Raw genomic sequence first — 25,896 nt, forward strand, 5'->3', positions numbered from 1 at the left:
GCAAAATTACAGAAATAAATAACTTAGCTAGTGAAAGTTCTCCATAAATTCTTACCCCAAGATTTAGCCACCAGTAGAATTTTATGAATGCTCCTAGAAATACCAACATGTATTATTAATATTATTATGTATCTTTACAAATATAGGATCATATTATACATTCTCTTCTACAACTTGATTTATTTTTTAACTTAGGAATATATCTTGGTGAACTTTACATGTCAGGGTATGTAAATGTCTCATTTTTCTTAACGTTGGCACGGTATTTTTTTATATGGATGTGCCGGTGCTTATTTAACATTTCACCTGTTGGTGGATTTTTGCACTGTTTTGAATATTTTGCTTCAGTATTAAAAACAGTGAGGCAGGGGAAGGGGTAGTTAGGGAGTTTGGGATTGACATGTACAATGGGTCTCTTCAACCCATAAATCTCATTTCATTATAAATCCATAAAGAGAAGTCTATATTTCTCTACCAATATCGTCTCACAACCATAATAAATTTTGTTTAATGACACTGTAATATTTAAAATGGATAACCAACAAGGACCTACTGTAGAGCACAGGGAACTCTGCTCAATATTATGTAACAACCTAAATGGGAAAAGAATATGAAAAAGAATAGATACATGTATATGTGTAACTCAGTCACTTTGCTGTACACCTGAAACTATCACAACATTGTTAATCAACTATACTCCAATATAAGATAAAAAGTTAAAAAAGATAAAAGCAGTGAGGCAATTCACAATAGAAGGTGTATGAATGGCCTATTATTACATGAAAAGATTTTCAACAGCATTAGTCATCAGGGAAATGCAAGTTAAAACCACAGAGAAGCATCATATACCCATTAGAATGGCTAACCTTAAAAAGATGAACAATACTTAGCGTTGTGAGGATGTGGAGTTTCTAGAACTCGCACTGTTGTACGAACACTTTGGAAGTCTGTTTGGCAGTTTCTTAGAAAGTTAAGCATAAACTTACCATATTGCCCAGCCATTCCACTAGGTATTTACTCAGGAGAAATGAAAACATGTCCACACGTGGACTTGTACACAAATGTTCACAGTCGCTTGATCCACTGTAACCTAAAACTGGGACCAACTCAGTGTCCATCAACAGGTGAATGGATAAACAAAGGTGGAATATCCATAGAGTAGGATACTACTCATAAAAATGCAACAACATGGATGAGTCTCAGTATCATAATGCTGAAGGAAAGAAGCCAGACAAAAAAGGGTACATAGTGTATGATTTCATTTCTGTAAAATTCTAGAAAATGCAAACTAAAATGACAGAAGGCAGATCAGTGGTTGCCTGAGGTTGGGGATGGAGGGAGAGGTAGTTTGCAAAGGGCAGGAGGAAACTCTCAGGTAATGGAAAGTTCTGTTTCTCAATTGTGGGTTTGGACAAATGTGTAATGACATGTATCCATCATTATAGTATCATACAGAGTATTTTCAGTGTTCTAAAAATCCTCTTTGCTCAGCCTATACACCCCCTCCCCCCATTTTTAAATTTTTCATTAGTTTGTCCCACTTTTAAATTTTTCATTAGACAAACTATCTTAAGTGTAGCTTTGGACATTATTAAATCGGGAATAATCTGGTATTAGAGGCTTTAATTTTTACAGATTGATATAGTTGGACTGGGTCAAGGTTTCTGTGTTATATATAAAGCAGAAATGTGAAGGAAAATTTATTTATTTGGTAGTAATAGATATTACTAAGAATGTGAAGAATTCTGCATTATTCCTTCCGACAATTAGTAGTCAGTTTAAGTATTTTCTGTCTTTGCCAGATACTGACAATATGAAGCCATTGGAGGGTGTAAGAATTCTGGATCTAACAAGGTTTGTATTGGTTTATCTGTGTTTTGGTGATTGAATTTTCCCCCTTCTTTAAAAAGACATTTATTTCTTGGATTATAAGAGGGTGTTTATAAGCTTATCATTGAAATTTTGGAAAGAAAAACCAAGAAAATTTCCTGTAATTTCATCATTCTGCGAGACAATTAGTATAATACTTATACATTTCTTTCCAATCTGCATATTTATATATAACTTTTGAAAATAAAAATTGGAACCATATTGAAATTACAGGTTTATTCACATTTTAAACATAATGTTATATTTTGAATATTTTCCCATGTCATTCAAAATTCAACAAAAAATATAAGATATTTTAATATAGTATATAGTTGTCACATAATTACTTAGTCATCCCCCAGTGTTTTTATATTATAAACGAGACTTCCTTGTACATAAATCTTTTCCTCAGGAAATCTTTCAGTTTCTTCCTTAGGATAGAATTCTGGAAGTAGAATTACTGCATCAAAGGGAATATACTTTTTAAAGCTCTTGATACATATGGCCAAATCACTTTTTTGAACAGTTTTAACAATTTTAATTCTTACTCACATTATATGAGCTTGTCTGTGTTGATGGACTATTAAGAAAAGAATTAATTTAAAAACCTTAACGATGGTAATGAATTTATCTATCATTGTTAACATTGTAGAGTACTGGCGGGACCTTTTGCTACTATGAATTTAGGAGATCTTGGAGCAGAAGTTATAAAAGTGGAAAGACCAGGTAAAACTACTGCTCTCTTTAAAACATAGAAACAAGCTAATAAATATTTTTAATAGTTTTTTAAATGTCCATGTACCTGTATGTGGGATGAGGAGAGAATTGAAATGAAGGGATTATTTCCCCTTCTCCTTTCTTTATTTTCCTCTGAACCTATACTAATATTAGATCTCTTTCTACTCTTTATATGTGCCAAGGGCTAAGGCCTGAGCCAGGTCCTTCACACGCACATGGAAGCATCTGGTAGAAACTGACATGCAACACGTAAATAATGATGGTGCTGATAACAACAGTTAGTGCCAGGCACAATTCAGAGCACTTTGCCTGTATTAATTTGTTCAATCTTTACAACAACCTGTGAGCTGTTACTATTCCTAGATTATAAATAAGAAGCCAGAGACACAGAGAGGTCAAGGGATTTGTCCACAGTCACACAGCTAGTAAGAAATATCCAGACACTCAGCTCTGATCCTGGCCCTCCTGAGCCCCACACAAGCCTTGCTGCTGAGACTGAGATTAGAGTGGGCCTGGCCACCTTCCCTCACTGAGGGATGAAGGGAAGGCAAGAAATTAGCATTATTATTTATTCTTCAAGATCCATTGCTTATGGATCTGGAACAGAATTCCCAAATTAGTGAAAATGGTCTAGCCTTGAATAGTGTGCATGTATCTGTAAGACCCATAAGAGACTAGTTTATAATTACATCAACATATTAATTTACCATAAGTGATTAAACACTATAAAGTAGAACACATGATCTAGAAGATTCAACTTCCTGCTACATAGATCTTCTTAAGAGGCCAAAGCAGTTAGCAGAAGATTCTCTGATCAGCATGGGGAATGTTATATATTTTATATTATATTTATCTGGCCCTGTGCTTGTCAGGCTCCAGGTGATGGAAGAGCCTGGTGAATCCTGCTTTCCAGAGATAATGCTTCATTTATCCAGTCAGTGATATTTAGCGCTTTTGGTCATTGCTGGATACATGCTGAGTAATGTTTGCTTTCTAGCTGAACATCTTTTTTTTTTCTTTTACAGGTACCACAAAACTTCTAATTTTCACATTGCTATCCAGTTTTAATACCACATACTTTCTAATTTCAAGCATTGGGTCTTCCATTTCTAGATAGAATAGCCAATCTGATTTCTCTTGCTATTTCAGTTGATCACTAGGTTAAATATTTGTACAGTTGGCCCTTCGTATCCATGGGTTCTGCATTTGTGGATTTAGCCAGCCACAGATTGGGTACTTTTATGATCCGTGGTTGGTTGAATCTGCGGATGCCGTACTGGTGGATATGGAGGGCCAATCATGGGACTTGAACATCTGCCAATTTTGGTGTCCTCAGCGGGTGCTGGAACCAGTCCCTCGTGAATACTGAGGGAATGACTTTATTTTATTAATTTTAGAAATCACTATTCCCTGTTGGCTTAGTCCTGTTTCTCCTTTGTACTTTTTCATTTCCACACTGGGAGACCCTTTCCTTAGTCTAGGCCTTTATTATGTCCCATAGCCATACACTAGGCATCAAGCTTTGTTCCTAGCAGGTGTTCATTGCTCTTTTTCTTACTAATTGGTCTCTCTCTTTTAACCCTTTTGCTCAGTACGTTCTAATGTTCATATTACATATTTTGTTTTTTCAAGATAGTTATTCAACAGATAGGAAGAAAAGTCCCTTGGCAGTATTTTCACATTTCAGTCTCTTTTAGTGGCCACTTCCTCAGTTCTTAAATTAAATTTCTTTGCAGTTTTCTGACTTGGGACTTAGATTATTCTCACTTGAGTAATCAAAGAGCATATCAAGCTTAAGTATATTTTTTTCTTCTCTTTTTAGTGTCTTTCGGTGGGTGTAAACGCTATGCCTGCAGAGCCAGGCAGGTAACCTAAATGAATGATGTGGGCTGGGCAGCCAGTGATGCTGCTGTTATTCCAGGGCTGTCACCAGGAGGCAGGCATACCTGGGCAGGGATGTTGGTCTTTGTTCACTGCTGCGTCTGCTCTGCAGAGAGCAGCGTTTGTGACATAGTAGGCACCCAATAACTATTTGCTGAATGGACGAATGTGTTGAAATATCATGTAAGAAAGGCAGTCTGAATTTTTATATACTATCTCTAGATTTTGAAATCATGGCAGATAGTTAAGAACTTTAAGTTGTGTGTGGGTCGAATAAAACATGACTCTCAAATTGCCAGTTTTACCAGTTTGTGACCTTTAACCTTTATTTCATTTCATGGGCCGTCTGTACTTATCCTATCCTTCCGCGTCTCTTAAACCCAGGTTATACACCAGGACCAGGTGGGGCAGGAAAGCCATGTAGGCGTCCTGTTTAGATTTCTGACATTATTTCCACCCAAGAGATGAATGTAAACATTTAAAATAAGCTGTCTACTTTTAGCCTTATCTTGACATTGCTCTCTTAAAAACAAAAATTTTTTTTTATTTAATGTATTGAGACCTTCAAAAAAGTGGAAGTGGCTGGACTCTCTCCTGCCTCTGGGAGGTCCTGTCTGATCTTGAAGATCCAGATTCACACATACATTTTTCCATGAAGCCTATAACCGGTTTATTACTAGGAGGTTGTCTTTGTGGACTCTTGTAGTCTATATTTTTCCCCTGACGTTTTGAGCATGCTGTTCAGTTTGATACTTACTATTTATTGCTTTGTGTTGTTTATCAGTTCATCCCCAGTTAGAACTAATGCTTCTTTTCTCCTCTGTCCTGTGTTCTCTCTTTCTCTTGTGAGGTTTTTAGTTTTTTGTTTTTAAGTAAAGGAGTCTATTCGTTAGCTTCTGTTTTGTTTTCTAAAAGGCTGTGTCTGTTTATCAGTTTCAGTGGGTAAAGTCTAATGGGCTAATAAATTAATTATATCATTTAAATGAGATTAGAATTTAAACTTTAACCCATATTCACAAATTCTCTCTTATTGGGGGGCTAGTAATACTTAGGTAGTGATTAGTTTCTAATATCAATATTTAATCAGAATTTATAAAAAATCTTAATTTAAGTGATACTAATTTGTGCCTATTAATTGTTGATTCACTTTCTGAGCTCCATCTACATTGTTTGCTTTTTGTGCAAAGAAAACTTTTTTTCTGTAACTCGATAGTGTTATCTTTGAATCAAACACAAGTACTTTTCAGAATCATTTGAAGTAGATGTTTAGAGTAAAATACCTTATTTTTGATGTTTTTAAACTTTTGCTTTGAAGCAAGACATTTGAAGCAAGACCTAGACTGCTAAAATTTTATTCTAAATAGCATCTTAAATTATTGACATTTGCTATTCAGTAGCTTATTTTGCTTTTTCTGATTTATTGCTACAGAATTTTAAAAATAGATTTATTTGTCATTGTTTTATACCTAGCCTCAGATATCACTTTATCATAAAGACTTACTTATCATTATCCTGATTTAAATTATATTTAACAAAAATATTTTGTAGACCCAACATTTTGTTTGCACATTTACTGCTAAAAACACTGAAAGAGCTGACTTGTTTGTTGAAGTAGAAGAGTAAGTTTTTTCCCCTTCAGACTTGCCATTTATTAAATCTAAAGACTGCCAGTAGGATATTCTCTTCTGGATTTTGACTTTCAGGGATGGATTTTAGTGAAAGAAGCTATGGGAGGATTTAGTGATTTACATGAACAGGTAAAGAGTTTGGGCAGTTCTAACAAGGTCCCAAGGCCACTTTAGGTTGCTAATTCCTCTGATCTTGTTTAGGCATCTGTGAACTTACATATGAGTAAGCCTGTTGATTTGAAATGTCTCATGATGTTTCAAGGTTAAATAGTTCATACTGTTATTTTCAGGAGCTGGTGATGATACACGAACTTGGGGTCCACCTTTTGTGGGGACAGAAAGTACTTATTTTCTCAGTGTTAACCGAAATAAAAAAGTAAGAATATTATCCCCTTTTTGCTTTCTTTGTGTAATTCTCTCTTTTTTAAAAAAAAATTAATTAAGTAATTAATTAATTTTTGGCTGCCTTGGGTCTTCGTTGCTGCACGCAGGCTTTCTCTAGTTGCGGCGAGCGGGGGCTACTGTTCGTTGCGGTGTGCGGGCTTCTCATTGCAGTGGCTTCTCTTGTTGTGGAGCACGGGCTCTAGGCGCACGGGCTCAGTAGTTGTGGCTCAGGGGCTTAGTCGCTCCGCGGCATGTGGGATCTTCCCGGACCAGGGCTTGAACCCGTGTCCCCTGCATTGGCAGGCAGATTGTTAACCACTGCGCCACCAGGGAAGCCCTGTGTAATTCTCTTGTAATAACAAAACTTTTGATATCATTGTGGCTTGTTTATTTCTACCCCTTTTTGTAGATATAAGTAATATTCCCAATAAGGTGAAATTTTATTCCCAATAAGGTGAAATTTTATTTTATTTTATTCATTCACCAGTTACCAAGTAGAAACAGTAGAGCTTTTTATTAATTTTCCTTCTCTACTAACTTAAAACATTTTTTGAGAATTTATAATGGTTTTTAATGGAAATAATTTTATTAAAGTGAGGAATCACTTGATTTGTTACATTTGTTATTCTTTTGGAGATTGCTAATTGCCTACATTTGGTATTATTATTTGAAAAATTTTTACTATAATCCTTGTCATCCTAACATATCCGAATTGCAAATAAAATCAGTAAAAATTATTTAAATGTTTCTTCGTGAAGAAAATGCATTTACTTTAAGAGGAGAAATCTATAATATGAATGGCTCTCTTATTGAACTGTCAGCAATAAGAAAAATTTTTAAGATACTATTTTAATATATATATTTTTAATTTTTAGAGTATAGCTGTTAATATCAAGGATCCAAAAGGGGTGAAAATCATCAAAGAGGTACAGTATGCTCTATAGAAGGCATCTTGTCACCTGGGTTGTAATTAGGGATTTGAATATGAGTAAAAGTGTTTTAAAACATTATTTTGTTGGCAATCTGAAATTTTGCTGTAAATGCCATTTGAGTTTAACTTCGTTTTTATACTAAGTATAATTTGCTTTATAATTTCTGATATATTGTGTTTAACATTTCTCCATAGTGTCAGAGTGTTCAGTTATGGTACTAGTGTCCATTGACTGAGTGCCTGCCCTGCATCAGATCTTAGGCCTGGGTACTTTATTCGTATTATCTTCTCAAATCTTCAGAATTTTCCTTGTAAATGAAGTATTATATCCTCATTTTCATAAGAGGTGAAATGAGTCTCAAGGGGCTTGAGTGATTGTCTAAAGATCACATAAAGGGAGGAGCTGAAATTTGAACCCTAGGTCTACATCACTGTAGAGCCCAAGGTTTTTCTAACACTTATTCAGATGGCTGATGTGTGCAGACCTGATCTTGGCATCTTTCCTTGAGGGGCCAGCACAATGGTTAGGGGCATACCCCAGTGTTCTACTGCTGGGATTCAAATCCTGCCTTCTTTACTTACTAGCCATGTGACTTCAGGCAGGTTACTTAACTTCTTTATGCCTCAGCTCCCTTATTAGCAAAATGGGGACAATAATAATACCTACTTCTTAGGGTTGTTAGAATTGAGTTAATATTGTGTAAAATGTGAAGAAGGGTGCCTGCCGTAGTCATAGTCAGCACTCATTCAGCATTAACTATTATTATTGTTCCTGATGCACATGAAGGTGGATTCATCATGTGAGATAAAACTTGTTTGCCATCCTTGTTAAAGTTTGAAGTCTAGGGCTTCCCTGGTGGCGCTGTGGTTAAGAATCCGCCTGCCAAGGCAGGGGACACGGGTTCGAGCCCTGGCCCAGGAGGATCCCACATGCCGCAGAGCGGCTGGGCCCGTGTGCCACAACTACTGAAACCCGCGCTCCTAGAGCCCGTGCTCCGCAGCAGGAGAGGCCACTGCAATGAGAGGCCCGTGCACCGCAATGAAGAGTAGCCCCTGCTTGCTGCAACTGGAGAGAGCCCGTGCGCAGTGGTGAAGACCCTACACAGCCATAAATAAATAAATAAAATAAATTAAAAAAAAAAAAGTTTGAAGTCAAATGTAATGGATGTAAATCTCTTTGATTAGAGAATCAAATCCCCAAATTTGTTTTATATCAAAGTATCAACTTTAGCTTCACTGCTCTGATGCTTCTTTCCTTATCATCTGGCTGATTGAAAAATAATGTCTTCTAGTTATTAAGATCAGAATCAGTGATCATCTGCTCTGCTTCTGTTGGATCAATCCAACAAATTTAGAATTTTACTAGATATATATTGAACCCAAAGCTTGATAATTGTCCTGATCTCACTGTCCTGTTTTCCTACATCTTTTCTATAGCATAACTTAGATTTCTTTGCTTGTTTTTATTTTCTTTTTCAGTTGCAACTTAATATGATTTTTCTAAATTGTTCTCTGTTATTATTGCCCTGCCTTGTTTGTTTTTTTTTAATAAGTTTTTTTATTTTATTTTTTTATTTTTGGCTGCATTGGGTGGGTCTTCGTTGCTGCATCCGGGCTTTCTCTAGTTGCGGGAGGCGGGGGCTACTCTTCGTTGCGGTGCCCGGGCTTCTCATTGCGGTGGCTTCTCTCGTTGCGGAGCACTGGCTCTAGGTGCGCGGGCTTCAGTAGTTGTGGCCTGTGGGCTTCAGTAGTTATGGCACGTGGGCTCAGTAGTTGTGGCTCACGGGCTCTAGAGCACAGGCTCAGTAGTTGTGGTGCACGGGCTTAGTTGCTCCGCAGCACGTGGGATCTTCCCGGACCAGGGCTCGAACCCGTGTCCCCTGCATTGGCAGGCGGATTCTCAACCACTGTGCCACCAGGGAAGCCCACCCTGCCTTGTTTTTCTATGGCAGCGACCCTCATCTTGGACTTAACTCCCATTGTCTTCATTCTCAGGCCCTTCTTTTTATCTTTTCAGTAGTTATTATTATGATGATGATGATGGTGATGATGATGAATCATCTAGGAGATTGTTCTTAATTCTTCTCTTTCTGATTCAGGTTTCTCAGTTCCACCTTCAATGTTCACAGTTCCTGCTTCTTTGCTTCCATTTCAGAACATTTTGATATTTTATCTTGAATAGTGAAGGTTTCAGATTTGATTTAACAAATACTTTACAAGTTCATTAGGGTTTTTCAATGGGGCAGTGTTAGGTGGAATTCATAACTCTTGCTCCTAAGATATCAGTGTACACTGGAGTATTTTAGGCCTACATGTATAATTCTAACCAAAAGAAATGAATTTGCTGGGACGTCTTTCTCACTGTCTTTGGATCCTGCCTCTGTCCTCCACCAGATTGTAACAGTTTTAAATTGTTTCATTATGGGCGTGGTTTCTCTTCATGTCTGATAACAATAAAGTACATTGCAACTCATATTAAACTTTATAACAGATTATCTGCAGTCTTTTTTCATATCTGTTGCTTTCAGCTAGTTATACAGTTCATAAGTTATATATCTTACAGCCTAGAGGAAAAGTTATTTTTTGCCTAGTCTTTTTATTCTTTCTGGCATGGATTTCTCTTTTGGTCTTAAGAGTAGCGAAACAACCTTTGTATTCAGAACTTGGTGGCTGTGATTGCTAATATAATGAGTCTAGTTTATAGATACAGTTCCAGAGTATTATACAAAGCAGTCAGCTGGATACATGAGAGCTCCAAAAAGTATGACTCCTTTGTCAACCAGGCTAATCAAAAATAGGTTGTGTAGAAAAGAAAGCTCTGCTTAGAAAAGTCTATGTATTTTCATGGCAATATGATTTGATAACTTCCTAACACGTCATCTATATTTCAAATAATTCTCTATGTTAATTAGTTGACAGCAACAGTATCCATATTGTGGGTGTGAATCATGGCCAATAGAGCAGTGTCATGGGTTTTATTTTGCTCCAACATCTTATTATGAAAAATTCAAACATACAGAAAAATGGAAAGAGTAGTATAATGAACTCTTATTTACCCTATGCCTAGATGCAACAGTTTTAACATTTTGCTATATTTGTTTATTTACATATGAATACATGTGGTATGTGTGTGTCTGATTTTGAACTATTTGAAAGTAAGTGAAAGATATGAAACTTTGTCCTTAAATCCTTCAGGAGACATCTCCTGGGGGGTATAGCTCAGGGATAGGAGCATTTGACTGCAGAATACATCTAAGAGTAAGGACATTCTTTGACATACATTTAAGAATTATTTTATGATTTTTTTTTACTGATAAATGTGGTTAAATTATTATCATCACTTCCCCTCTATTTCTGATCTTGCTCATCCAGTCTGTTCCTAAATTATATCTAATGAAGACAATTCAGAATTAGGTATTCTATATTTCAATTGATTTTAGTTTTTTTACTCTGTGAGTAGAAGGAAGATTTTTTTTTCCCCAGAAGAAAAGAAAAAGATGGTGAGTTCTCTAACATGCAAAATTGTGCTTGTTTCTTATTGTGGGTAAGATTCTAGAATAGATTATTAGGTAGGTGATCTGTGAGCACCAAGATGAGGAAGAGGTGATCACCAGCAAAACTGGGAACAAGTCTTTTTTCCCCCCTCACTTTATTTCCTAGTAGATCCTTGTATCAGGGAAATGCGATAAATGTTTGGTCTCCACTGAAGCAGTTGACTTGTATATTACTTGTAGATAGTGTGGAGATCCATATAACTCAGGGAGGTTTGTGATGTCTCTGATTTTAGCACTGCACTGTTTAGAATTTTAACGAATGCCTTAGTTAACGCTTTAGGGAACATACATGATCTTGAAATGGGTAAATATCCCGAAACAGAGAGGGAGGGAGAATATGTTGGATGGCAGACTCACTAAGAATCAGTACCTAGTAAATAGATAGTATATGTTTATTTAAAATAAATATTTATAAAATGGAGCAAAGAATAACTTCTGCGCTATACACTTTTCTAGGGATATTTTATCAGTAAGTATCATAATGCATACATATTGAGTTCTTGGGTAATAATAAAAAGCTACGAGGCATCTTTATCAGTGGAAGTCTTTAGCTTCTAAATTCAACTTTTCCATATTTTTCTTATAACTTCGGAGAGTCATACTATGTGGTATTCTGAGCACACCTCTTCTTAGCTTAAATTTTTTTTTCTGTTGTTATACAAGTAATATCTGCTCATGGGCAAAAAGATTAATATTTTAGTGTATCATATCAAATCTCTTTATGTCCTTGTATACTCATTTTTCCTGATAAACATGAGATAATACCATGTATATTGTTTTTTAATGTTTTTTGTTTATACATTCTGAATACTTTTCTATTAATATAACTTATTCACTATATTTATTTTCTTGTCTTATTGAAACAGTGAATTTGTTTGTGATCCATCTAAATACTTTATGTGAATTGAAATGTGACTTATGATGGTATAGAGATCTAAAAATACAAATACCCTATATAGTTAAAAGTTTTAAAATTGTGGTATAATATATATAACATAAAATGTCATTTTAACCATTTTTACTTCACAGTTCAGTAGCATTGATTACATTCATAATTGTGTGCAACCATCACTGCTGTGTATTTCCTTTATGTTTAATCATCCCAAACAAACTCTGTATCCATTAACCAATAATTCTCCACTTCCTTCTCCCCTCAGCCTCTGATAACATCTAATTTACTTTCTGTCTTTATGAATTTGCCTATTCTAGATGTTTCATATAAGTGAAATGATATAATATTTGTACTTTTGTGTGTGTCTGGTTAATTTTACTTAGCATAATGTTTTCAAGGTTCATCCATGTTGCAGCATGTATCAGAACTTTGCTCCTTTTTATGGCTGAATAATATTCTACTTTACTGGATGGATATATTTGTCTGTTGATGGATACTTGGGTTGTTTCCACCTTTTGGCTATTGTGAATAATGCTGCTATGAACATTTGGTTACAAGTACCTGTTCAAGTCCGTGCTTTCAATTATTTTGGGTATATACCTAGGATTGGCATCTCTGGGTCATATCTTAATTGTGTTTAACTTTTTGAGGAACCCACACAGAGTTTTAAAGTTAAAAATAATTTATCAAATGTCATTTGCATAAGGTACTATACTGTGCACCATGCAGAATACGCAGCAGAGAGATGACTGGTATAAAAATCGAGATGTGTTTGATGTGGCTTGTTTTCTTTAGTGCCTGCAGGAGTGCCGTGTAAGTAGCAGACAGAAGCTCAGAAAAATATGTGGAATAAATTACAATGTAACTACAGTTTACATTTGTAAATAAAAAACAGCTTTGTGTTTTATTTATACTAACACCCATTCTCCCTCCACATTTTCCAAGCAACACTTGGTAGCATCATTAACAAAAAATAAACACATCTCCACTTGGGCTCTCCCTGGGGCATACCGCATAGAGTTGCCCATGTGAGAAGCAGCTCGAATGGTAATCGGCACCTGAAATTTGGAAAGGATGCCTGTATGGCCTAAGATTCGGGGTGCGTACTTGAAAACCTTTCTCTCTCTGTCCTGTATCTTAACGTATGTATCATTCCTCTTCTGACAGGTGGTCACCTGGGCCCCTGGTACCTCTGTTTCAGGAGCTCTGGAGGATAACAGCTTATTTCCCTGAGATGCCTCCTAAGATCTCCTCCCCCTAAATTTTGCTAAGTCAAACAGTTCCATGTATACACTCCAAATCTGGCGACACAATAACAAACAGGCACTCCGTTTATTTACATGTTTCCTTCTAAAGTTTATGTAAATTCAGTTATTTTCCATCTAGAGCAGAGGTTGGCAGACTGTGTGGGCCAAATCAAGTTTGTTTTTGCACAGCCCATGGACTAACGGTGAATCTTACGTTTTTAAAGATTGTTAAAGAAAAATAAAGAACATGTGACAGGGAATGTATGTGGCCTGAAAAGGCTAAAATATTTACTTTTTGACATTTTATGAAAAAAGTTTGCTCACCCCTGGTCCAGAGTCTTATTCTATTATATTAGTTTGTATGTGTGAGAATATATCTATGTCAACATGGCAATTAAAAAATTATTGAATAGTTATTAGGCACTTGGATATGTTTGAGAATTACTGTAATGAATTTTTCTGGATGACCTAGTACAATTTTTGTGATGACTTTTCAAAAGATATGTAGTCACAATTGAAATTTTGTAAAGAATTTTAAGATTAAGGTTTACGATGGCTTGTTGCAGTGATCTGGGAATCAGAGTCGGGGTTTTGTTTCTGACAGTTACTGATTTACTGGGTTACAGTTTAGCAGTTTTTTTTTTTTTAAATAGTTCATTAAATACATTTAAAACTCTTTGGAAAGAAAGCATCTGGAAAGTGTGAAAGCAATTCAGAATCATGTTTACATGTATTAAGTGCCTATATGTACATGTTGTAATGAGGAATATTACATAATAAGGATGGAGTAGTAAAGACATTGTATTTAGTTTTATTTTAAAGGGGTTAAAAGATATTTTTCATATATTTTATGTACTTATATTCTAATTTTTTTACCTAAACTTCTGAGAATATATTTAGATGGACCATGTAGCCTAGATATTTCTTACATTTAATGTAAGCAGAATCCACTTAATACCATGGTAGTAACTGAAAATTTTAATAGCCATTGTTTTACTGGCAGTCATACCTCAAGTAGTTGACCAGAGCCTTCATGTTTATCTAAGAATACTTTGTAATTCTACTTTTCCTGTGATTTTTCTGAGCTTTTACAAAGCGAGGATCAATTGTGTTTCCTGAAATCAGAATTCTATCATGTGGGGGTTTGTTGAAAGCTGGGAAGTCCCTTAAGAAGTCTGACTCATCTTCACCTCTTCTTTCAGCTTGCAGCTGTTTGTGATGTATTTGTGGAAAACTATGTCCCTGGCAAATTGTCTGCAATGGGGCTGGGCTATGAAGATATAGACGTGATAGCGCCTCACATAGTCTACTGTTCCATCACAGGTATTTCAGCACCACACCCTCGTCAGTGGCGAGGTTTTCCAGTTTCTGTGTCTCTTTCTGTATATAAGAAACCTCTCGCTAGTGTTGGTTTTCTTGACGTGGTTCTGCTCTCCCTGCCTGCCAAGCCATTTTAGGTTGTTGAAAATTAATCACTAAAAAACATTAACCTAAATGAACATTTTTCATATTTCTTCTGTGAATTGTCTGCCTGTAGTTTTGCCAATTTTTCTATTGATATTTCACAAATACTGACAAGGTACTATTATTAACTTATATGTAGAATTACAGGTGAAATATTAATTGGCTTTAAGATAACATAGGATCTCAACATATTGCTTCAATATATTCAAAAGTGCTAAAGCCAACTGAAGGAAAAGAGTGCTATAAAGTCTTTTAGATTGTTCAGCCCTTGATGGTGAACTCTGTGTGTGTGTTTGTGTGTGTATAAGTATGTCTTTAGGCTAAAGGGAAAAAAGTCATTGTATTAGTTATCTTTACATAGTTTATAAGCACTTAACTATTAATTAGGGATACAATATTAAAAAGTTATTCTTAAAATAGAAAGTTACATTAATAGCTTTTGTCAGAATAATTTATAAGATTTTCAGATTTTATTAATTCATCCACCAAATATTTACTGCAGGCCTATGATCTGCCAGGCAGTATTCTAAGGTTCTGAGATACAGCAATGAATAACACATATCTATGCTCTCCAGCAGATTTACATTCTAGGTTAAGGAGATAGATAGTAAATAAGTAAACACATTCTTTTGTGTTTTGTTTTTTGTAATTGAGTGCAGTAGTGATAAGGTCAAAAGAGTGAAATTAAACAGGGCAAGGGGAATGAGGTGAGGAGGGTCTATTTTATACTGGGAGGTGAGACAAGGCTTCATTGATAAAGGGGACATTTAAGCCGAGACCTGAATGAAGTAAAGGAGTGAATCGTATGATTATTGGCAATGAGGGTTTCGGGCAAGGGAAACAGCAAGTGCAAAGGACCTGGGGCAAGACTGTGTTGGGCCTGTTTGAGGACCAGCAGGGATGGCTGAAACAGAGTGAGTGAGGGGGAATGTAGTAGGAAGAAAATCAGGGAGATAATGGTTAGTAAGATGATGGTTAGTAAGGGCTTGTGGGCTGCTCTTAAGGAATTAGGCTTTTACTTCGAGTAAGATTGTAAGCTAATGGAGAGTTTTAAGCAGAGGAATGATGCGACCTGACATATTTTTAAAAGGATCACTCTAGCTACTGTGTTAAGAATAGACTGTTGAGGACAAGGGTAGTGGGAGAACAATTACGAAGCTATTGAAATAGTCCAGGCTAGAGATGATGGGGGCTTGAATTAATGGTCGAGGTAGTTAAAGAGTGGTAGAATTCTAAATGTTTTCGAGAAAAGGGGGTAAAGTTTGCAGATGGATGAGATGTGAGTATCAGAGAAAGACTAGAGTTAAGGATGACTCTAGGGTCTGGGCCTGAGCGATTAGAAGAATTGCTGTTTACAGAGTCAAGGAGGACTGTGGAAAGAAGCTTTGGGAGGGAGAACATCACGTTGGACTTGGAATGTCAAGTCCAAGTCTAGCTTGAAATGTAGAGTAAGGGCTTGGATCTAAGAGTCAGGAGATGTAAAATTTTATAGTTATGAGCAAATACATGGTATTTGAAGCCTGTATTTGATTTTTTACAGAGTGAGTGTAGATAGAAAAAGGAGAGTCTGAGTGGCTGAGCCTGATGCACTCCCACGAGTAGATGTTTAGGAGATGATGATGACGCAGTGAAGGAAGTCGTGAAAGAATCGTCAACAAGGTGGGAGGAGAGCCCAGAGGCGAAGTGAGGAAAGGGTTTATTTTCATAGACAGTTTAAGCAGAAAAGCATAAAGCATAAAGCACGTTGGACCTGAATTACTCGCATCTCCTAAATGCACCACACACGCTCTCACGGCAGAGCCTTTACACACGATGTTCCCATTGCTTGGAACACTAATCCCCTGCCACACCCGGTGACTCTGTCTTTGTCCTTTAGATCTCACCTTGGATGTCATTGCTTCTGTGCAGACTTTTTCTCTCGATCCCTGAAGATTGGGTTGGCTGTTGTCTATCATATTTTACTCTTTACTTGTCTGTCTCCCCCACTATCCTGCAGGCTCTTGTTCAGCACACAGTATAGAGCACATGATAGGGAGTTTCTTACCTCAATGAATGAATAATCAGAACTTGGCTAAAGAGTTTTTAATAGCTGCCATTTTTTTTTTTTTTTGCATTCTACTTTTCAGAAATAAGTGTAAGTGGTAAACGTTATGTTTACATTTTCCAAAGAAACTTTCAGAGGATAGCCTGGGGTTAGGGCATAGTTGGCCTCATCTGTTATTTCTTATGTAGTTCGTCCATAGCATTAACATAATGATCATTGTTTTAAGGTACCAAAAAAGTCCATACCATGAAGTAAATATTCACTTATTGTCATTAGGTCCCTATGCCTTAGGTTTTTTCCTAAGGCAGTAAGGGAACTAGTACATTTAAAAAATATTTTAAAAGAGAACCAAACAAAAACTTTACTCCTTATATTTCGGTAAATTTGTCTCAAAATAGGTATCTGAATATCTTGTTTTACTATAAAAGCCACAAAAATGTTATCTTAAAAATGCTTGTTATTCGTAAAATTATAAGAACCAAAATACTCCTACTTCTGTGTGTTAAGGTTAATTGAGATATTATAATACTTTGACTGTGACACATTACTTTAGTATAAATAGTGCTTTTCATGGTGTAATTGTCTGTGTGGTGGTATTTTCATATAAAATAAGCTGTAATTGCAATATTTGGACAATTGTTATTATTTTAGATTTAGATCAAAGAGCCCAGCGATCATTAACTTCTCTACTGAGCAGCACGAGAGATAGGTTCTGTACATAGTAGATCTTTGCCACTAGACCTGACTTTTTCAGATGTACTATTATATAGATCTGTAATCACACTTTTGTTTTTGTGTCTGTGTATCGAATACTTATATGTGTGTGAGAGAGGGAGAGATTTTTCCTTAAAATCTCACAATCTAATGGAAATGTTGAGGTCTAAAATATTAAAATAGGTGAACTCTTCTGAATTACCCTATAACCATAAAAATTCTACATAACTAACAAATGCAAAATCTTACATGACAGTAAGTATTTATTTCGCATTGTCGTAAATATGGATTGGCTGGGATTCAACTGATCTAGACTCGTTAGGTTTGGCTCCAAGTTGCAGGTCTGCTCTGCACGTGTCTTACACTCCTTGGACCAGTGGCTACCAAGTACGTGTTCTCCTCATAGTGAAAGGCAAGAGCACAAGAGAACAAACTTAATCTCACAAGCACGTTTAAAGCCTCTCTCTGCTCACATCACATCTGCTAGTATTCATTTGGTCAAGGCAAGTCATATGGCCAAGCCTAATACCAAGAGGTGGTTAAATATAATACTCTAGTGGCAGGAACTACAAAGTCGCATGGAAAAGGGCATGGGATCCGGGAAGGGTGAAGATTGGGAATAATAATGTATTTCATCACATCACCCAGCTAAATGAAATGCTAATCCACTTGGGAAGCCTCACACTTTCCCAAAGTTTCACATCTGTATCTAACTACGGTTAGAATCAAAAGTTCTTCTGGGCCTTGTCTTGTGACTGGAGAATCTCATAAATTTTCTTCCAGTTCTCAGATCCTGTACTAACATTTTAGTGTGGCAAAGTCCCTTAGAGATAGATTATATAATCCAGTAGTTCTCAGCTAAGGGGAAAATGGGAGTATCATATGCTTTTCGGTAATAGGGATGGGGCATGAAGGGGTGATGGGGAGAGGCATGTGTAGTCTGAAAAAGCAGCCCTTTTTATTCTATACTCCTGTGTATCCCCACCTCCTGACAATGGTTAGAAAAACATTCACACAGCTCTCTCTCCTTTATTTCCTGATAAGGAAACAGACCCAGAACAGCTAAGGGACCTAAGGTCACACAGCTATTTAACGGCAAATGGGTTTAAAACTCAGGCTTCTTGACTTGGTATTAAGTGCTTCTATGCTTTCTCTGTTTAGACATGTATCATTGTTAAGTGATGACATGGACTTTGTGATTACAAGACACTGAACAGGTCTCCTTGAGAATATATATTTTTGTTATTCTCTTTCATTTGTTGTGGATCATATTGGCAGCGGTGGGAGTCATGTCATGAGCAGAGTTGCTCATCAGGGAGTCTAAATTTCAGCGGATTCTTTTGGAAGCAGCCGTCATTTGTGAGTCATGAGTTTGTGTGTATATAAAGCAAGGGCCATCTCTCTTTTTTTAGAAGTTTGATATTCTTGGTAATCAATGTTTGTTTGTTTTTTTTTTAATGAGACTGATTAGATCAGTCTAAAGTTGCACATGTTATTATGGGGATCCTAGACTTTCCTGATGTTTCCCAGTGGTATTGATGTCTTGTCAGTGCTTTCCAAGCCCAAATAGTCTGTTCTCACTCACATGTTGGCCTTACTGCTGATGAGAGTAACCTTGGAGTGGTTGGGAGTTTACTCTAATGCATTCTGACCGTTGTGTGGCTGAGATTGCCTCAGTCTGTGAAACCTGGTCTACAGGACAAAAATGCTACACTGATCACAAGGGAGGAAGGACCTGATTATTTCTATTAGCACGGTCCTCTTGTCATTTCAGAAGAAGCTGAGTATGAACATTAGGGGGCAGTGTTTAAAAAGCTATCAATACAATTCACTACGAATTCCTTTTTGAGAAAACTGTAGTGTTTCCTGTGTACCACTGGGTGGAGAGAATCTCTGAAAGGACATATCTATATTTTTTCAAAGTATTTTTTTTTCAAAGTGACCATTCTCTACCTTTCTATACTTTTAGAAGTACAATGATATTTTCCTTAGCAATTTAATTTAAACTTTTATCTTCTTTCCTTCGTGTCTTCTGTGCATGTTATTAATTATACACACTTAGCAATAAGAATGCTCTCTACCACATTTTAAAGAATTTACTTTTTTTCTTAATGTTAACTTCATTACTCTTTCTTTCTAAAAGGATAAACATTACATTATGTTATTGACTAAACTAATTTTGTGGTAAGAACATTGTGTTTACCCTTTAAATAAAATTTCTCGTCTTTTTTTTAAGGAAAGTAGTTTGCAAAGCAGTTTTTTAATTTTTGAGAACAAGTTACAAAAGATGATATGCAGAATGATATTATTCATACAGAGTTAAAATTATATAAAATATATATTTTTTGGTAGTTTACTCGTATGTGATTAAAATATAAAAATATTCATGGTAATGAAAAATACTAAACTCAAGAGAATGATTACCCCTGGGGAGTGGGGAGGGAGGGAAGGGGGACAGGGATACACACAGGACTTCAGCTACATTTGCCAAATAGCCAACTGGCAGATGCATGAGTATTTGTTATGTTATTCTGTATACCCTTATTTATTTATTTATTTTTGGCTGTGTTGGGTCTTCGTTGCTGTGTGTGGGCTTTCTCTAGTTGCGGCGAGCGGGGGCTACTCTTCATTGCGGTGCGTGGGATTCTCATTGCGGTGGCTTCTCTTGTTGCGGAGTGTGGGCTCAGTAGTTGTGGCACGCGGGCTCAATAGTTGTGGTGCGCAGGCTCAGTAGTTGTGGCGCACGGGCTTAGTTGCTCTGCGGCATGTGGGATCTTCCTGGACCGGGGCTCGAACCCGTGTCCCCTGCATCCACCAGGGAAGCCCCATTCTGAATACCCTTTTATGCTTGAAATAACAGCAGCAAATGATTCAGAAATGCCCAGATAATCCCTTCCTTTCTCATTCCTTTCTTTTGTCTGCCCCTCACCCCCACCACTCCAGTACATGTTTCTTGAGCTTCTGTAGATTCCTGGCTGTGTTGAGTGTACAGAGTGAACAATGCAGCCATGGTCCCTGCCTTTAAGGAGCTTACAGCCTAGTGTGAGAGACACTTCATAAACAGGTGAGTATGAAGAGAGTATGGCATGTACTAACAAATTGCGCTGTCATGAAAGAATCAAACAGGGTACTGCAGTGGAGATTAGTAGAGCAGGGGATGCATAAGTAAATGGGATGGTCAAGGAAGTCCTTTCTGGGGAGGTAACATTTAATAGACTTAAAGTATGAGAAGGAGCCAGCCATGCAAAGAGCAAGGGAAGGAGCGATTCAGGCAGAGAGAACACCACGTGCAGAGGTAGGAAAGATCTAGCTACCTTTAACGACCTAAGAGAAAGCCAGTGTTTCTAGAATACCAATAACTGGGAACAGCATGCTTGAGAAGACACTGCATAGAGGTGTGCAAGTGCCATGGTGTGCTGGAAGGGGTTTGAGCAGTAGAGGGATATGATTCAAATTACATCAAAAATGATCTTTGAAAGAGGTGGGAATCAAATACTGATTGTCTCATTGAAGAATTTCATTATAAACATTGGTCTTGAAATAAGGTTCATGTTTGAGAGAGTAGCTATTAAGATAAAATTTCTTTAGATTACTAAAGGCTCCCATGGTGTTTCAGAGTCAATAACAGAGAATGATGAGCCCAGATGGATATGGCAAATCATCTAGCAAACTGCATCCAACACTATATCATGGCAACGATAATACAAAACAAAACACTGCTGCACTTGGATTCTTATGGAGTGAGTTAGTCTGTGTATATGTATATTTTCATCATTTTCTACATATTCACCACATAACCATGTCTTTTAAAAAAGAATAATTAGAAGTCTGCCTGCACTCTAAACCCATAAAAAGTTTGAAGGGAAGAAAAACAAGAAAGAAAGGGAGGGAAGGAGGGAGAGAGGACAAAAGAAAGGAAGGAGGGAAGAAGGAAAGGAAGTAAGAAGGAAGGAAGGAAAGAAGGGAGAGAGGGAGTGAGGAAGGAAGGAAGGGAGGGAGGAAGGAAGGAGGAAAGAGAAAGAATCAGAACTAAGTCAAATGGAATAACAATGGGCAAGTTTTTTTTAACCTCTAAAAATAATAGTCCAGTTTAGTTCATTAAGCATCATTTCTAGATTGAATAAACAATCAGTTACAGATACAACGTTGAAAGAGGCCCTCACAGTCAAAATAACTGGAAACTACTGGTCTAAATTATAGATGTCTCTGTTGTCTCCCCTTCTAACAGAACATTTTTTTCACCAGAATTTTAGAGTGTTGTGGTCATCTGTCCAACTTTATAGTCAGTGACCCCTAGCAAAAGTGTGGTTTAACATATTTACCATTTTGTACCAAACTCATTGTTTAAACAAACAATGACACCGTCTCTGCAGGGGAAGAGAAACTTAGCACATAAATACAAGATTTCAAAGCACAGCCCATAAAACTAGGGACTGAGATTATATTTTGTCTGTAGACATGGACAGACTCCAGAAAGTGACTTTATGCCTTCATTCTATCCCCCAAGGGCATAATCTTTTTATCTTTAAATACTTCTTTTTACCCTTACACGTATAGCAGATGTGTTATACAGGTTGGGCTCAGTGGAGTGTAAGCAGAAACTATTCTTTCCCACGCTACCTCTGCAAACCTGCACTCCTGACTCCTTTTCCTTGCTCATCGGTGAAATCCCAGGAAAGTCCTGCAGACTTTTTTCCCCGATTATTTTATTTCAAGTATTACAAATTCCAGTCCAATCTAAAATCAAAACTTCAGACTCTTGTACAATTTATGACTTTTCCCTTTCTCCAGCTTGGGCCTGACTTCTTGGAAACCTGAAGAGTGTGTGTGTGTGTGTGTGTGTGTGTGTGTGTGTGTGTTGGAAGAGGATAGTCAGTTTCTTCATTCCTCCATGATCCATCTCTTCCCTGTTGCTTGCTTCTCTTTGTGATTCCTTCAGAGTCAGGCCCTCTTAGGGGAGAGAGTGAGTTAATGGGTATAAAAGAGCTTGTGCTTGATGGGGTTAGTTGGGCCCTGCATTGCGGCCTCCTGTGTGCCTGAAGCTCAGTTGGTGGCAAACTGTCCTACGGGGATTCGGACTGTAGTTCTCCCTCTTTAGTCCTCGGCTTTGTGCGGTCTTATGTATACAGAGGCCACCTGTTCAGGTCAAGGTCACTTTGTCCTACAGGCAGCCCTCATGGATAGAATTCCTTTTTAAATTTTTGTAATTTTTTAATTGAAGTATAGTTGATTTACAGTGTTGTGTTAGTGTAAGGTGTACAGCAGAGTGATTCAGTTATATGTGTGTGTGTGTGTGTATATATATATTCTTTTTCAGATTCTTTTCTGTTATAGGAACATTCCATTATTAGTACAAGATATTGAGTAGAGTTCCCTGTGCTATACAGTAGGTCCTTGTTGATTATCCATTTTATATATAGTAGTGTGTGTGTGTTAATAGGATTCCTTTTAAAATGAACTAGTTCTGCTCTCCTGATGGTCCACTTAGCCCATGGGGAAAACTCCTCCTTGCTCTTCCTCACCATTGGGAGTGAAGTTTACTCCCAAATTTTTTAGTTCTGCTGCCTTTCCCTGCTGTAACCATAGCCTCTTGCTTTTGGTACTTCTTTAGGCACATGTCCAGTCCTTATGTACTTTCATATTCCTAAACTATAGGCCCATATCTCAGATGCTTTTTTTGAAGTGTCCCTCATGTGGCTTGAAGTAAAGAGGAAGCAGCTTGCCCCTACCCTATGGCAGGGTGAAATGCACAGCATGCTGGCAACTCTTTCTTTTATTTTTTTAAATTTATTTTATTGAAGTATAGTTGTTTTACAATGTTGGGTTAATTTCTGCCGAGCAGCAAAGTGATTCAGTTATACACATATATATGCATTCTTTTTCAAATTCTTTTCTGTTACGGTTTATCACAAGATATTGAATACAGTTCCCTGTGCTATTACAGTAGGACCTTGTTGTTTATCCATTCTCTATATAATATTTTACATCTGCTATTCCCAAACTCCCAATCCTTTCCTCCTCCACCCCCCTCCCCCTTGACAACCACAGGTCTGTTCTCTATGTCTGTGAGTCTGTTTCTGTTTCGTAGGAAAGTTCATTTGTGTCATATTTTTTAAATTAAAAAAAAATTTTTTTTCTTTTTTCTTTTTTTTTCTTTTTTAGTATCTTTATTGGAGTATAATTGCTTTACAATGTTGTGTTAGTTTCTGCTGTATAACTCCTTTTTTTTTAACATCTTTATTGGAGTACAATTGCTTTACAATAGTATGTTAGTTTCTGCTTTATAACAAAGTGTATCAGTTATACCTAAACATATGTCCCCATATCGCTTCCCTCTTGCGTCTCCCACCCTCCCACCTTCCCTATCCCACCCCTCTAGGTGGTCACAAAGCACCGAGCTGATCTCCCTGTGCTATGCGGCTGCTTCCCACTAGCTATCTATTTTACATTTGGTAGTGTATATATGTCCATGCCACTCTCTCACCCTGTCACATCTTACCCCTCCCCCCTCCATATCCTCAAGTCCATTCTCTAGTAGGTCTATATCTTTATTCCTGTCTTGCCCCTAGGTTCTTCATGACCTTTTTTTTTTTTTTTAGATTCCATATATATGTGTTAGCATATGGTATTTGTTTTTCTCTTTCTGACTGACTTCACTCTGTATGACAGACTATAGGTCCATCCACCTCACTACAAATAACTCAATTTCGTTTCTTTTTATGGCTGAGTAATATTCCATTGTAGATATGTGCCACATCTTCTTTATCCATTCATCTGTTGATGGACACTTAGGTTGCTTCCATGTCCTGGCTATTGTAAATAGAGCTGCAATGAACATTTTGGTACATGACTCTTTTTGAATTATGGTTTTCTCAGGGTATATGCCCAGTAGTGGGATTGCGGGGTTGTATGGTAGTTCTATTTTTAGTTTTTTAAGGAACCTCCATACTGTTCTCCATAGTGGCTGTATCAATTTACATTCCCACCAACAGTGCAAGAGTGTTCCCTTTTTTCCACACCCTCTCCAGCATTTATTGTTTGTAGATTTTTTGATGATGGCCATTCTGACCGGTGTGAGATGATATCTCATTGTAGTTTTGATTTGCATTTCTCTAATGATTAATGATGTTGAGCATTCTTTCATGTGTTTGTTGGCATAAACCCACGCACATATGGTCACATTATCTTTGATAAAGGAGGCAAGAATATACAGTGGAGAAAGGACAGCCTCTTCAATAAGTGGTGCTGGGAAAACTGGACAGCTACATGTAAGAGAATGAAATTAGAACACTCCCTAACACCATACACAAAAATAAACTCAAAATGGATTAAAGACCTAAATGTAAGGCCAGACACTATCAAACTCTTAGAGGAAAACATAGGCAGAACACTCTATGACATAAATCACAGCAAGATCCTTTTTGTGTCATATTTTAGATTCTGCATGCAAGTGATATCATACAGTATTTGTCTTTCTCTTTCTGATTTACTTCATTTAGTATGATAATCTCTTGGTCCATCCATGTAGCTCCCAGTGGCATTATTTTATTCTTTTTTATGGCTGAGTAGTATTCCAGTGTATATATGTACCACATCTTCTTTATCCATTCATCTGGATAAAGGTTGTTTCCATGTCTTGGCTCTTGTGAATAGTGCTGCTGTGAACATAGGGGTGTATGTAACTTTTTGAATTATAGTTTTGTCCACATATATGCCCAGGAGTGGGATTGCTGGATCATATGGCATCTCTATTGTTAGTTTTTTGAGGAACCTCCATACTGTTTTCCATAGTGGCTGCACCAATTTGCATTCCCACTAACAGTGTAGGAGGGTTCCCTTTTCTTCACACCCTCTCCAGCATTTGTTACTTGTAGACTTTTAATAATGGCCATTCTGACCGGTGTGACCTGGTACCTCATTGTAGTTTTTATTTGCATTTCTCTAATAATTAGTGATGTTGAGCATCTTTTCATGTGCCTGCTGGCCATCTGTATGGCTAACAACTCTTTGTAAGGAAATTCATGCTAAAGGTCTCATTTATCTTTCCACCTTTTCTCACATACCCTGAAATGGATGATAAGCTAAGAGCAGCAAAACTGGTTTCATAGTCTTTTAGCATGACCTGCGTTGGTGTTCTGGCACTTACGGCATTCTTTTTGGGTTTGAAGCCTCAACTGAAACTGAGGCAAGAGAGTCCTGTTTGAACATTCTTTAACTCAAAGTTTGTTGGAGAAATATGTTTTTCAGGTAGTAAAGAATAACATTAAGTAGAGCAAACCTGAGATATCTGTGTTTGAAATTTTTAAGTATGAAAAGATGATATTTAGTAAACTAAAAGTGTTTTGACTAATTCTGTATACATTTTAAATTATTTAGACACAAATGAAAAGGTCAGTCATTTCCATATACATGATTTTCAAATATCTTTTCCCAATAGCAAATCCCACTTTAAAGCTGATACTGAATTGTTACTGGGTATAAGGAACATTGTGATAATTTTCCTTGGGAATTTTTTATGAAACTGTGGGATTAAGAAAATCTATTGGACTG

At 36.9% G+C, this 25,896-nt stretch overlaps 1 protein-coding gene across 3 annotated transcripts in view; it reads left to right on the top strand.

Moving 5' to 3' along the window:
• Positions 1–25,896, top strand: part of SUGCT (succinyl-CoA:glutarate-CoA transferase) — a 781,582-nt gene that overhangs the window by 10,239 nt on the left and 745,447 nt on the right. For all 3 annotated transcript variants that reach the window (XM_036863201.1, XM_036863202.1, XM_036863203.1), the window contains exons 2-6: positions 1,803–1,854; positions 2,522–2,595; positions 6,407–6,492; positions 7,376–7,426; positions 14,327–14,447. In XM_036863201.1, coding sequence (XP_036719096.1) covers positions 1,803–1,854; positions 2,522–2,595; positions 6,407–6,492; positions 7,376–7,426; positions 14,327–14,447 — 384 coding nt within the window. The remainder of the gene's footprint in view (positions 1–1,802; positions 1,855–2,521; positions 2,596–6,406; positions 6,493–7,375; positions 7,427–14,326; positions 14,448–25,896) is intronic.

This window comes from Balaenoptera musculus, chromosome 9, assembly GCF_009873245.2.
Source record: "Balaenoptera musculus isolate JJ_BM4_2016_0621 chromosome 9, mBalMus1.pri.v3, whole genome shotgun sequence".
NCBI classification, from domain to species: domain Eukaryota; kingdom Metazoa; phylum Chordata; class Mammalia; order Artiodactyla; family Balaenopteridae; genus Balaenoptera; species Balaenoptera musculus.